Source organism: Actinia tenebrosa, unplaced genomic scaffold (assembly GCF_029948245.1).
Source record: "Actinia tenebrosa isolate PJP-AT-01 unplaced genomic scaffold, QUT_ActTen_1.0 PGA_scaffold8__29_contigs__length_14323225, whole genome shotgun sequence".
Taxonomy (NCBI): domain Eukaryota; kingdom Metazoa; phylum Cnidaria; class Anthozoa; order Actiniaria; family Actiniidae; genus Actinia; species Actinia tenebrosa.
Genome location: NW_028292585.1, coordinates 12,949,630 through 12,961,021, shown reverse-complemented (window position 1 = coordinate 12,961,021; position 11,392 = coordinate 12,949,630). Strand labels below are relative to the sequence as shown.

The window sequence follows — 11,392 nt, the reverse complement described above, 5'->3', positions numbered from 1 at the left end:
GTTCTGGAGTATCGACTTTATTTGTGGTCTTTTCTAACAATTTTTTTCAAGTACCTTTGCTGTAATGCACTCCGTCATCTCGCTTTGATCCAGAGACAGCTGATCCCAAGTCTAAGACGACCGTAATTGAATACGCATTGAAATTGTATAGTAAAATTCATTGGCTGACGCGGGAATCCCAAAATGAATTTTAGGAGAAAACGAGTGAAATACTTGTGGAATTCCGAAGTCAGTCTGAGGGGGACTGGAAAGGAGGGGGGCGGAGAGAAAAGGGAGTCCGGTATGCCCTCACTTCTCCCTTTTCCCTCCCCCCTCGTTTCCAGTCCTCTCCGAATCCCCAACCCTACGATACGCAGGCTACCATAAAAGGTAGCTTCTCTAGTAAAACTTCTAGATCCTAGGATACTGCAAAGGCGACTTTATGTGTGTGCCATTAACTCAGTGTAATAAGTCAATCAAATTGATTAGTGAAACATATGTAAATCAAATGTGACAGTTTTTTTTGATCAACGATATTCACAATTCATCTTGATCTGACAAAAGTATACTCTCGAACATTTTGTATACTTGGAGAAAACGAATATTTATTCTCTCACTCAAACTCTTCAACGTGCTGAAGTGCACGCATGCGCAAACGTTTTTCTCTAGTGTCCTTATTATAATGGTTTTCACACATATTGTAACGCAAATTAGTCATATGAGGTGAAGAGGCCATTTTAAGAAATCGAAGCACAAGCAGTGCCAAAGCAAAGTTTTGTGGTGTGTATAAAAGCATTTACTGTATTCTGTAAATGTATGGGACGAAGAAATATGTAGTTCTTAAAAAAAAGTTTTGAACATACCTTGCTCCAGTGTAATTGTTGTTAATGGTATTGAACGTCTTTCTGAGTGGTTTTTAGCTGTTTTAGAGCAGTTTGTGAAAATAAGAAGGCTGGTAAGTCCAGCTCGATACCCGGGTTGACACCACTTAGCTTATGTTCGATGGCAAAACATGTTTTATCATTCATTTGCTTGCAAAATCCCTTCAGCGCCACAGCTCAATGATTCTTGTATCCAGAAAACGGTATTATTTTCTCAGATCCTGAATTCAACCTTATGAAATCCTCATAAACCTGGAAGCTACTACTAGTAGTACACTTTTTTTGCAAAGTAAAGAATTTGAAAGTGCGGCACATCGAATTCACGGAATCAACGGAATCAACGGAATCAACGGAATCTCTTTGAAACATATGGAAGTCAAACATCATTAAAATAAAGACAAATCAAATTAAAAGAAAAAGTTAAGAACTTCGTGCTCGGTCGTCCTCTAAGAAAAAAATTATATAAAACAACTCGATCGGAAACCCTATTATTAATATTATTATGATTTATCTACATAGAATGATTAACCAGGAAACAATGACATGTCAAAAACATAACCTTAGTCCAAATCATAGCTAACCTTGAAAGAATCTGTTCATGGATCCAGCAAAACATTGCACATTTTCCCATCGTTTTATGACAAGTTGGACGCCATTTTGTAAGCACAGGTAGCCCAATTTTCAAACACAGGAAGCCCATAGACATAAAGAAGAAGAGATAGGAATGCAGAAATAAAGAAATATGTTGGAAATAAATTACAGAAGTCTCCATGTTCACACCACGAGGTCGAAGGTAAAGACAAAGCTGCCTATCGAAGTCAACCTTAGAAAAACTGGGCTTCCTGTGTTTGAAAATTGGGCTACCTGTGCTTACAAAATGGCGTCCAACTTGTCATAAAACGATGGGAAAATGCAGGGGTGGATCCAGGGTTTGGACATGAGTAGTTTACTCTGACAGACCAATCAATTTATACCCAACCCACCATACCCCTAATAGTTATAAACTACCTAAAAGGATACATCTAGCATACCATGCTGTCTGCAGTCAAGATCCTTGTACAGATTTATCTCAGTTGAAGAATCTAGCACATCAAAGGACATCATGTGAAAAAATGACATCAAAAGTATTAGTATGTAAAAGTACAATGCAAAATATATGCTATTAAAGGAAAAGTGGCATGGCAGCAAATTGAATACTTTATGAAAAATAGAGAACATACAGTCACAATATCATACATGTACTAGCAAATTATACAAAATGAATACATTACCTTATTTAGATTGAGGTGTTCCACTAGATGAGTTCATTGCTGAGTTCAGTTGAGAATATGTAAAGACCATTCAAGCTTAATTAAAACCCAGTGAATAATATTATAGATTTCAGAAAAGAATAAGTTTTTAAAAATTCCACCTTGTTCCTGTACTGTTCCCCATCAGTTTAAGGATTAAAAATCAGATAATTATTAATCCAGATGGAACATAACTCACAAGTACTCTAAGAGCACTGGTGGTCAAAAAAATATTATATAAAATATTACTGTAAGATATTCTCCATTCTCATTCGTCTAGGATTTAAAGTAGCAAATAAATCTATTATTTCCTCAAGATCTAAGTCCATGTCTCTGTGGGAATGCATCAGTGCCAGTTCATTCATTCTGTCTTGGGCCATAGTATTTCTTAAGTAGTTCTTAAGATTACGGAGGGTTGAAATGGACCTGAAAATTTCCTGATAGACTAGCATTTGTTGGGTCATCATCGCGTTGACCCCGGAGAGCTATGTTGTTTCGCCCACAGAAAATTATCGTTTCAAACAAAGACTTAAGGACCGTCCTATTTCTATCGATTTGCTGTTGAATAATGTTATTCAACTGCTGATCTACTGGGACCGTTTGCTGCCTCATTGTTTTCAAAAAGTTATCCATGGCAATTACAGCAAAATTGTGCATCTCACATTTACCGCTGGCGTGTTTTGTAAGTCTCGAAGCCGCTGAAGTCCAACATTTGAGTGGTGACTTCAACAACTTGTCTAATTTATGAGCATTTCTACCAGATTCTACTCCAAACAAAACACACGGAAAACAAAATGCTCCATCGAGATATTTAGAGTATGCAAGCCAGGGATATCTTCTAAGCCATTCAAAGACAAACTTACGAGGCTTTCTATTTTCTATTGACACTGGGAAATCAAAAATCTCACCTGGTTTCCACACATTCTCAATGAACCCCAGCTTATCTTGTGGTGATGAAGAGCCAATTTCTTTTAAAGTACAAGCCAATGTCGAAAGGAGAACAGTCCTCCCTCCTGCAAATCGGGTCGCCACGCATTGTAGAATATTCTTTACTTCAAAATCCTTCGTTCAAACTACAGCAAGTCTATGACTCTAATCATAAGAACGAAAGAGACCCAACGGGGGTAGGCCTAGCTTTTTATAGTTTTGCTGGTAGTTTATGAGGTAGTTTGCAAAGTAGATAGCCAATCAGAAAAGGGTTTGAGTGGTTTCCAAAACAATCAATGTGTTTCCAGCCAATCAGAGAAGTCTTTGAGTAGTTTACGATTATCACACCGGCCTAGCTCTACAACTACGCACGCTCACTCCCTGAGGTTCTATTTGACAAAGGCTGTTTTCCGATCGTTTTCCGATAGCATTCCGATGCGTACCGACGGAGATATCCGAAACCCGAAACTTTTTGCGGGAATCGGTAAGAAATCGGCAGAAATGACGAGATTACTCATTTTTGTTTGACTTTTCTTTAATTAATTAACTGAAAAACAACCAAGTGAGTCGTTTCTAGTAGTTGCTAGAATAATGTAATACACATATTTTGTCATTATTTAGAAAGAAATGTGTAGCTTTGAAAAAAATTGAGTAGTTTACGGAAATCACGTAAACTACCCTGGATCCACCCTTGAAATGTGCAATGTTTTGCTGGATCCATGAACAGATTCTTTCAAGGTTAGATATGATTTGGACTAAAGTTATGTTTTTGACATGTCATTGTTTCCTGGTTAATCATTCTATGTAGATAAATCATAATATTATTAATAATAGGGTTTCCGATCGAGTTGTTTTATATAATTTTTTTCTTAGAGGACGACCGAGCACGAAGTTCTTAACTTTTTCTTTTAATTTGATTTGTCTTTATTTTAATGATGTTTGACTTCCATATGTTTCAAAGAGATTCCGTTGATTCCGTTGATTCCGTGAATTCGATATGCCGTTGAAAGTGACTATGGAAGGTTGACTTTGTAACCGGGCCTATCTTTACAAATCGCAATCTGATTGGACGATGGTAACCATGGAGTAAGGGCGAACTAATCGATGTTCTGAAAACGGGTCTTGGTCCCCTACCCTCCAAGGAAAAAACCCTTGCTACGCCCTGCCCCTCAACACACGAAAGCCATCATGGCGTCTATCTTTATATTGAGTGTAGTGTTAAAGTGCTACTACGACGAAAATCGCTCAAACTTGGATTCAGCTGAAACTTCCTAAAAATACTCTTTAAAGGTCCAATAATCACTGTATGAAGTGTTTTCTCGATATTCAGGACGAAAGTATGATATTTTTACGATTATTTTTTGGAGTCTGTGACGTCATACACTCAACATCGAACATTGCTCCATACATTTCTTTGTAGTTTATGATCAAAATATCAGTAGTAAAGGGAGAAAGAAATACCCAAACACCCCAAAATATAAATTATAGTCACAAGTAATGTGAAATAAGCACATTAGCCACCCTTTGGGCTTCATAGGAATAAAATGAATTAAGGATTTATATACAAAGAAATATATGTAGCAATGTTTGATGTTGAGTGTATGACGTCACAGACTCCAAAAAATAATCGTAAAAATATCATACTTTCGTCCAGAATATCGAGAAAACACTTCATACAGTGATTATTGGACCTTTAAAGAGTATTAGGAAGTTTCAGCTGAATCCAAGTTTGAGCGATTTTCGTCGTAGTAGCACTTTAAGGTCAAAGCTCATGCACATAAAAGGAGACCACCTTATTGTGTAAAAAAGCAAGGTTTATGCGGCTATAGGAGAATATTTGTTTTTTTGACGGGGGAAATGCTTGTTAGTAGACCAAATGATTCACTAATTAATCACTTGGATCTTGGAAAAGCAGGAAGCCCAAGCAGCGTTCTTGAGGCCTAAATGAGTATTTTTATTAAAAAAACTTCGAATTATAAAATGTTTTGTCAACAAACTTATTTTGATGTAAACTTACCGATATATAAAGGTTTTGTCTCCTTCCAAGGTATTTTCAGCAGTGTGAGTTCTCCTCGTAAGGAAAAAATGACGCGTGACGATGAACTGCGTGACCTTTTAAAGACAGCGTGACTTTTTTGTCTATTGTTTTCGAATGCTCACCTCTACGGCGGCATGTGCCCATACTAATCATACTGTATCACATTGCATCGTTGCGCAGTCTACGCGTTATTGTTGTTATACTAAGACGTTGGAGTCATTCATTTTCCACCCAAAATCAGACTGTTTTCTGGTGAACTGGTAGGCTAGGTAAGTCAGTATTGATTTCTTATGGTAGAGTGTGAAGGAATTCGTAATTTTTGCAGTGTTTTTTTTTGAGTCCTTTCAATAATAGGACGGTTATTTTTTGCGGCGAAGCTTTGTCAGCAAAAGGCGATAGGTCTTCAACAGCATCAAGCGTTGAAACTTTTTCTAAATTTATTTCCTTTCAGTTTTTACGAATTGTTTAACCAGTTTGGGGCTTATCCAGCTAAGCCTCATGCTTGATGATATTCTCTCCTTCGTTAATGTCATGATATAATGATTGTTGCTTATATTCTCGTCACGTGGTGACAAGATCGATGACTGTCGCTAAAGTCCACGTAAATTCATTCACTCAGAAACTATTATTTATACTGTGAGATAAGCGAATATTCTATACAAATCCCTTTAGAAAATGTTATTCAACACTACGTCTGTATGAATGAGATCAAACATTGAATTTCACTTGAGCCGAACCTATTGACGACATACCGCCTCCTTATGTCCATTGTTTTCAATTAGCGCCAATTGTCTTCATAAGAAAGGAAATAAAATGCGCGGAGAGTCTTTGTAGTAGTAGTTAAATGATGCTATCTTGTAAACGTCCTAAATCATAGTATATTCATTTTAATTTGGTTTTGCTAACTTTTTTTTGTCCTGAGTGCGTTACAGAATTATTTTTGCTTGTTGTGTTCATTTAGGGACCGGTTATTATTTATAGGAGGGAGGGGTGGGGTGGGGGGGGGGGGGGGGGGAGGGTGGTTTAATTTCACCGATGAGAACCTGCTTTCACTCACTCACGCACTACTACTACATTTACTATTTTATCCATACAACACTCAACACGCATGTTGATATTTATAAAGGGAGGAAAACTGGAGGAGCCAGAAAAAAAAAGCTTGAGGCAAGGCAGAGAGCAACAAAGTTGTTAGTTATTCAAATAGTTATTAAATATTTCTTTAATTTGGTAGAGGCCTGAAAAACCTATTTTCACTGCTTGTAGATCAATCAACCATGGCAGAGGGAGAAGCATTAGATCCAGATTGGTTTGGATATGAGTGTAAATCAGGACAGATTCTGTTCTACTATAACAAAACAACAGGAGAACACGTATGGGCAGGTGGTGATAACGTAAGTAGACTGCTAATAATTACTGGTTGCTAGGCAATGGGGTAAACAGGGACCTGGGATATTGGCTGATAATGTTGAAGTATGAAAAATGGTCGTAAAGAACAGTTCACTGAGAAGCAAAGCTTTGAGGGCATATGTAATATTTTGAGGAGATGATTTTGAGGACCATTTCTCATCCAAGAACATTATCAGCCGATATTCCAGTGAGCAAGAAGGGGTTTATATTTATTTTATAACCCAATCACTTCACTGGGTTTATATTTATTTTATAACCCAATCACTTCACTGGAATGGATTCCACTAACTAAAAGCTTTGTAATGTCCATCATCTTCAGAAGATTCAAAATATTTCTCTCTATTCTCCAAGCTAATCATAAATACTATTTATGTTGGTAAAATAAAACATACATTAACTGCATGTTTTAATGATTTTTAAAACAAAAATACTAGTCAACATGTAATAGTCAAATAGACACAAAAGAAAAAGATGGAAATAGGGTCTACTAATGTGTATTAGTCTAATATCTGTTTCACAGATTTAGTGACTTCACTCTAACCTAGGTGCAGCATTTTCCCATCTTATCACTTTTGCTCTGTTCAATATATACATTACTTCATCGTTGATGAGACTGTCAATTTGTAAACCAAAATTTTGCTACTCAACAGATTTCCATGACAAAACCAGATGAAAGTAATCCAGATTTGTGTGGATATGAATGTAAATCAGGAGAAATTCTGTTCTACTATGACAAGAAAACAGGAAAACATCGATGGGCAGGTGGTACTGATCAAGTAAGTCTAAAAATTCTTAACAGTTCTTCTAATTCTCAAAATGTCAAAATCCACTTGTTTTAATTATTTTATTTGAATATTTACCTCCATGCCATTATATTTAATGTCTCAGTTTTCTTTTCAATTTTTGTAAATGCATAGAGATTCTGATATGTGTTCCAAGCACCTTTTATTATCTTTATCTTGATCTCTACAAACAGGTTTTTAGGGGGGGGCTAATTGAGTTTAGGGGGGATTTAATTGAGTTTCTTCCATCAACACAATGGAAAACAATAAAAAAAGCATCTAACCCTTCATTTTTGTTTTTTTTTCTGCTGAAGGGGGGCTTCAGCCCCCCCCCCCCCCCCCCCCCCACTTTGCCCCCCCTGGATCCACCCTTGGAATTCCTGTTGGCATAACTTTGTATCATTGTATGTTTAGTTAAACAACAATGATTGCCAACTGTCAGTATCCTGTGAAGACATCCAGTGTACAGAGACTGATGACTGTGGCTGTAGTAATGGACAGAAGATGCAAAGCTTGAAGAAACATGTTAAACAAGGTACGTCAATAGTGCTTATCTTTTGTACAAATTAAACTTAGGCTAATTTGTTTCAAGTTGTTTTACTGTTGGTGGCAATGCATCCTACTATGTCCAACCATCCATTAATCCATAGTTGTCAACTATGATTAATCTCATCTATCCATCTTTGCATTAATCCAATAATCCTCCATTCACATCTCCATATTTTAGTCACGCGGTGATCCATGATTTTGTTATATTGGGCAGCAACCTATTGGACTCCAAATAAACTTATTATTGTGGCACTATAAAAAAAATTAAATGAAATTATTTGTTCGAGTATTCTATCTATTCACCCAATGGATTGTCTCTATCTGTCTGATTGGCCCTTTGATTATCCATTACCCTTTTCCATTCATGCTCAAGCCTATCTTTCTATACATTTCATTTTCTATCCTTCCATTCTTTCCATCCTGTGATCTCTTTTCCTTTTACAATTGAGAGATACCACCTCAGCATTAATGGCTGTAATTTGCCATGAAAAAACAGCATATTATTGACTTGCTGCAGAGAGGCATGACTTGTTGTAGAGAGAAGTGCATGACTGAAAGAAACCCTTATGGTTGCGTCACCACCTCTAATCAGTTCTCAATATCAATATATTTTTTATAGAAAACAGCAATTCATTAAAGGATAGTGGTTGCTTCAATGATAGAGATGAGGAGACCCTACCCAGTTCGCAACAGATATCACAAGAACATGTCAATGAAAAATCAGAAGAACAAGGTGATGAACTTATCCACACAGGTGCAAAACCACCAAATGTAAAAGTACGCAAATGCACTTACTGTAACCAGGCATTTAAAAGAAAAAGTGATCTTGTAAGGCATGAAAGTACCCATACAGAAGTCAAACCATTCAAGTGTACATACTGCAACAAGGCATTTACAATTAAGCGCTATCTAAATGCACATGAACGCATCCATAAAGGAATCAAACCATACAAGTGCACACACTGTAATAAGGCATTTACTCGACAAGGTACTCTGAAGAACCACGAACGTATTCACACAGGCGTCACTTCATACAAGTGTACATACTGTGACAAAGAATTTACATATCAGATTAATTTAAAGAAACATGAACTTATTCACACAAGTGCCAAACCAACAAACGAAAAAGCACGCAATTGCACCTACTGTAACAAGGCATTTAAAAGAAAAAATGATCTGGTAAGACACGAACGTATCCATACAGGAGTCAAACCATATAAGTGTACATACTGCAACAAGGCATTTATACGCAAGCGTAATCTAGAGTCACATGAACGCATCCATACAGGGATCAAACCGTACAAGTGCACACACTGTGATAAGGCGTTTACTCAAAAGAGTATACTAAAGACACATGAACGTATCCATACAGGTACCACTTCATACAAGTGTACATACTGTAACAAAGAATTTACATATCAGATTCATTTAAAGCAGCATGAACTTATTCACACTGGTGCCAAACCATACAAGTGTACATACTGTGATAAGCCATTTAGACATTCAAATAGTCTTAAGGCACATGAACGTACCCATACAGGTGTCCAACCATACAAGTGTAAACACTGTAATAAAGCATTTACACAATTGAAAAGTCTGAGGATGCATGAAAGTATCCATACAGGTGTCAAACCATACAAGTGTTCCTCCTGTGATAAGACATTTACATTTCAGTGTTCTTTAAAGACGCATGAACGTGTCCATACAGGAGTAAAACCATACAAGTGTTCTCACTGTGACAAGACATTTTCAATACCGGGTAATCTAAAGAAACACGAACGTATACATACAGGTGACAAACCATTCAAGTGTACATACTGTGATAAGACATTTACACGTCAGTGCAATATGAAGACACATGAACGTATCCATACAGGTGTCAAACCTTACAAGTGTACCCACTGTAACAAAGCATTCAAAAAACAAAGTCATCTAACGTCACATGAGCGTACCCATACAGAAGTGAAACCCTACAAGTGTACGTACTGTGACATGGCATTTACACAACAGGGTAATCTAAAAAGACATGAACGTATCCATACGGGTGTCAAACCATACAAATGTACATATTGCAACAAGGCATTTAGTGAAAACGCCACTCTAAAGATACATGAACGCACCCACACAGGCGAAAAACCATACAAATGTATATGCTGTAACAAGGCATTTAACCGTCAGGGCAATCTGACGATACATAAACGTTCCCATACAGGTGTCAAACCATACCAGTGTTCACACTGTAATAAGGCATTTAGACAACAGAGTACTCTAAAGAGACATGAACGCGCCCATACAGAATGACAAAAGACTCGGAGGAATATATCAATCAAGAGAAATAGACATAAGGCTTTGTACATAGTTAGTTGATAGATAGGGCGTTTTCACTCACGTGACAAGGCAGCCATATTGGTGTACCAGACAATAGAAACTTACTGCACAAGTTTTGCATAAAAATAAAGCTCAATTAACGGAGGATAGAACGTGTATTGTTTTGGTACACCAACATGGGCGCTGTGACGTCATGTAAAAACATATGTGACGTCATGTGAAAACTCAAGCCTCTATACAGGCTTCAAGGCATTTAAGCAAAGAAAGTAACTAATCCGAATTGTATTTATATATTTAAGTCATCATGTGATCTTTATAAAAGGAATTTGAATTACTTAGATATAGAGACATTTGAGTTACATTAGTACTACTGGTACACATGTCTCTAGAATAACTTGGAGACGTATAAGTGAAGTTCTTACTAAAACTGGAAGCATATTATAGAATAAACGAGAAAGAATCTTTGATGACGTGTTTTCGTAAGGCCCTGGCTTAACGAGGAAACATGTTTTCTTAAATGTTTTCAAAGGTGGCAAAACTGTCAGGGAACATACACTTAACATTACATACACTTAACATATCGGGAAACATGTTTACTCAACATCGGTTAGAGCTTGCGCTTTTTCAAGATAGAGCTAGCGTTGCTAAGTAACGAACTTTTAGAATGTTGACTTACGTGGCTAAACGAGGAAACATCGGGAAATATTGTTTCCATGCGTCTTGGAAGCATGAAATGTTTCTCCCCCACAGCAGAAATATTTTTTGCGTCTTGGAAGCAAAATTTGTTGCATGGAAAAATCGTGAAAACTTGCGCGCGGGAAACATGCTTCCTCGTTTAGCCAGGACCTATATAATAAGCATCGCATGAGTATGGTGGTTGTTGATAATGAAGGTGGCCATGGTTATTATGTCGATTACTCGAGGTTCAAATCATGAGTCGAAAAAAGCAAAATTACTACTCTTCCCAGTAGACCGAGGCAGTTGGGATTTTGTTAATCGCCTTCGTAGCGTCTGTTATGTAAACCACAAGTGCAATTCAAATCGATCACGTGATGCCAATGTTGTACCACGTGGGCATGTTTTTTCCCCCCAATACGTGATGAAAACTTAATTGCACTCCGATCACTTGGTTTAAAAAATTGTCCACGTGGTACAACATTAGCATCACGTGGTCGATTTGAATTCTGTCAAAGGCTATGTGAAGTACAGACC

General features: G+C 37.1%; 1 protein-coding gene and 2 long non-coding RNA genes across 4 annotated transcripts; 2 read left to right on the top strand and 1 right to left on the bottom strand.

Annotated features, from left to right (window-relative positions):
- Window position 1: 1 nt before the first annotated feature.
- Window positions 2–3,780, bottom strand: LOC148905228 (uncharacterized). Its single transcript, XR_016121855.1, has 2 exons — window positions 2,132–3,780; window positions 2–1,942 (listed from the first exon to the last, which is right to left on the bottom strand). It is a non-coding gene; the product is annotated as an uncharacterized LOC148905228 (long non-coding RNA).
- LOC148905229 (uncharacterized) lies at window positions 1,180–2,049 on the top strand. The gene is made up of 2 exons (XR_016121857.1): window positions 1,180–1,298; window positions 1,654–2,049. It is a non-coding gene; the product is annotated as an uncharacterized LOC148905229 (long non-coding RNA).
- A 5-nt stretch (window positions 3,781–3,785) lies between the features above and the next one.
- Window positions 3,786–10,645, top strand: LOC116299357 (uncharacterized). 2 transcript variants are annotated; one of them, XM_089040895.1, is made up of 5 exons: window positions 3,786–3,814; window positions 6,378–6,505; window positions 7,172–7,297; window positions 7,718–7,838; window positions 8,472–10,645. In XM_089040895.1, exons 1-5 carry the CDS (start codon window positions 3,796–3,798, stop codon window positions 10,151–10,153), a joined length of 2,076 nt encoding a protein of 691 aa, XP_088897021.1. In that variant the 5' UTR covers window positions 3,786–3,795; the 3' UTR covers window positions 10,154–10,645. The 2 variants fall into 2 exon arrangements, with proteins under 2 accessions (XP_088897021.1, XP_031563870.2); XM_031708010.2 differs by lacking the exon at window positions 3,786–3,814 and adding an exon at window positions 5,254–5,383.
- Window positions 10,646–11,392: the final 747 nt, after the last annotated feature.

Bases quoted from the DNA above. Each gene is read 5' to 3' on its own strand.
- LOC116299357 (XM_089040895.1), top strand. The intron at 7,298-7,717 runs GTAAGTCTAAAA...TTGTATGTTTAG, and splicing joins GGGCAGGTGGTACTGATCAA to TTAAACAACAATGATTGCCA. The intron at 7,839-8,471 runs GTACGTCAATAG...TATTTTTTATAG, and splicing joins GAAGAAACATGTTAAACAAG to AAAACAGCAATTCATTAAAG.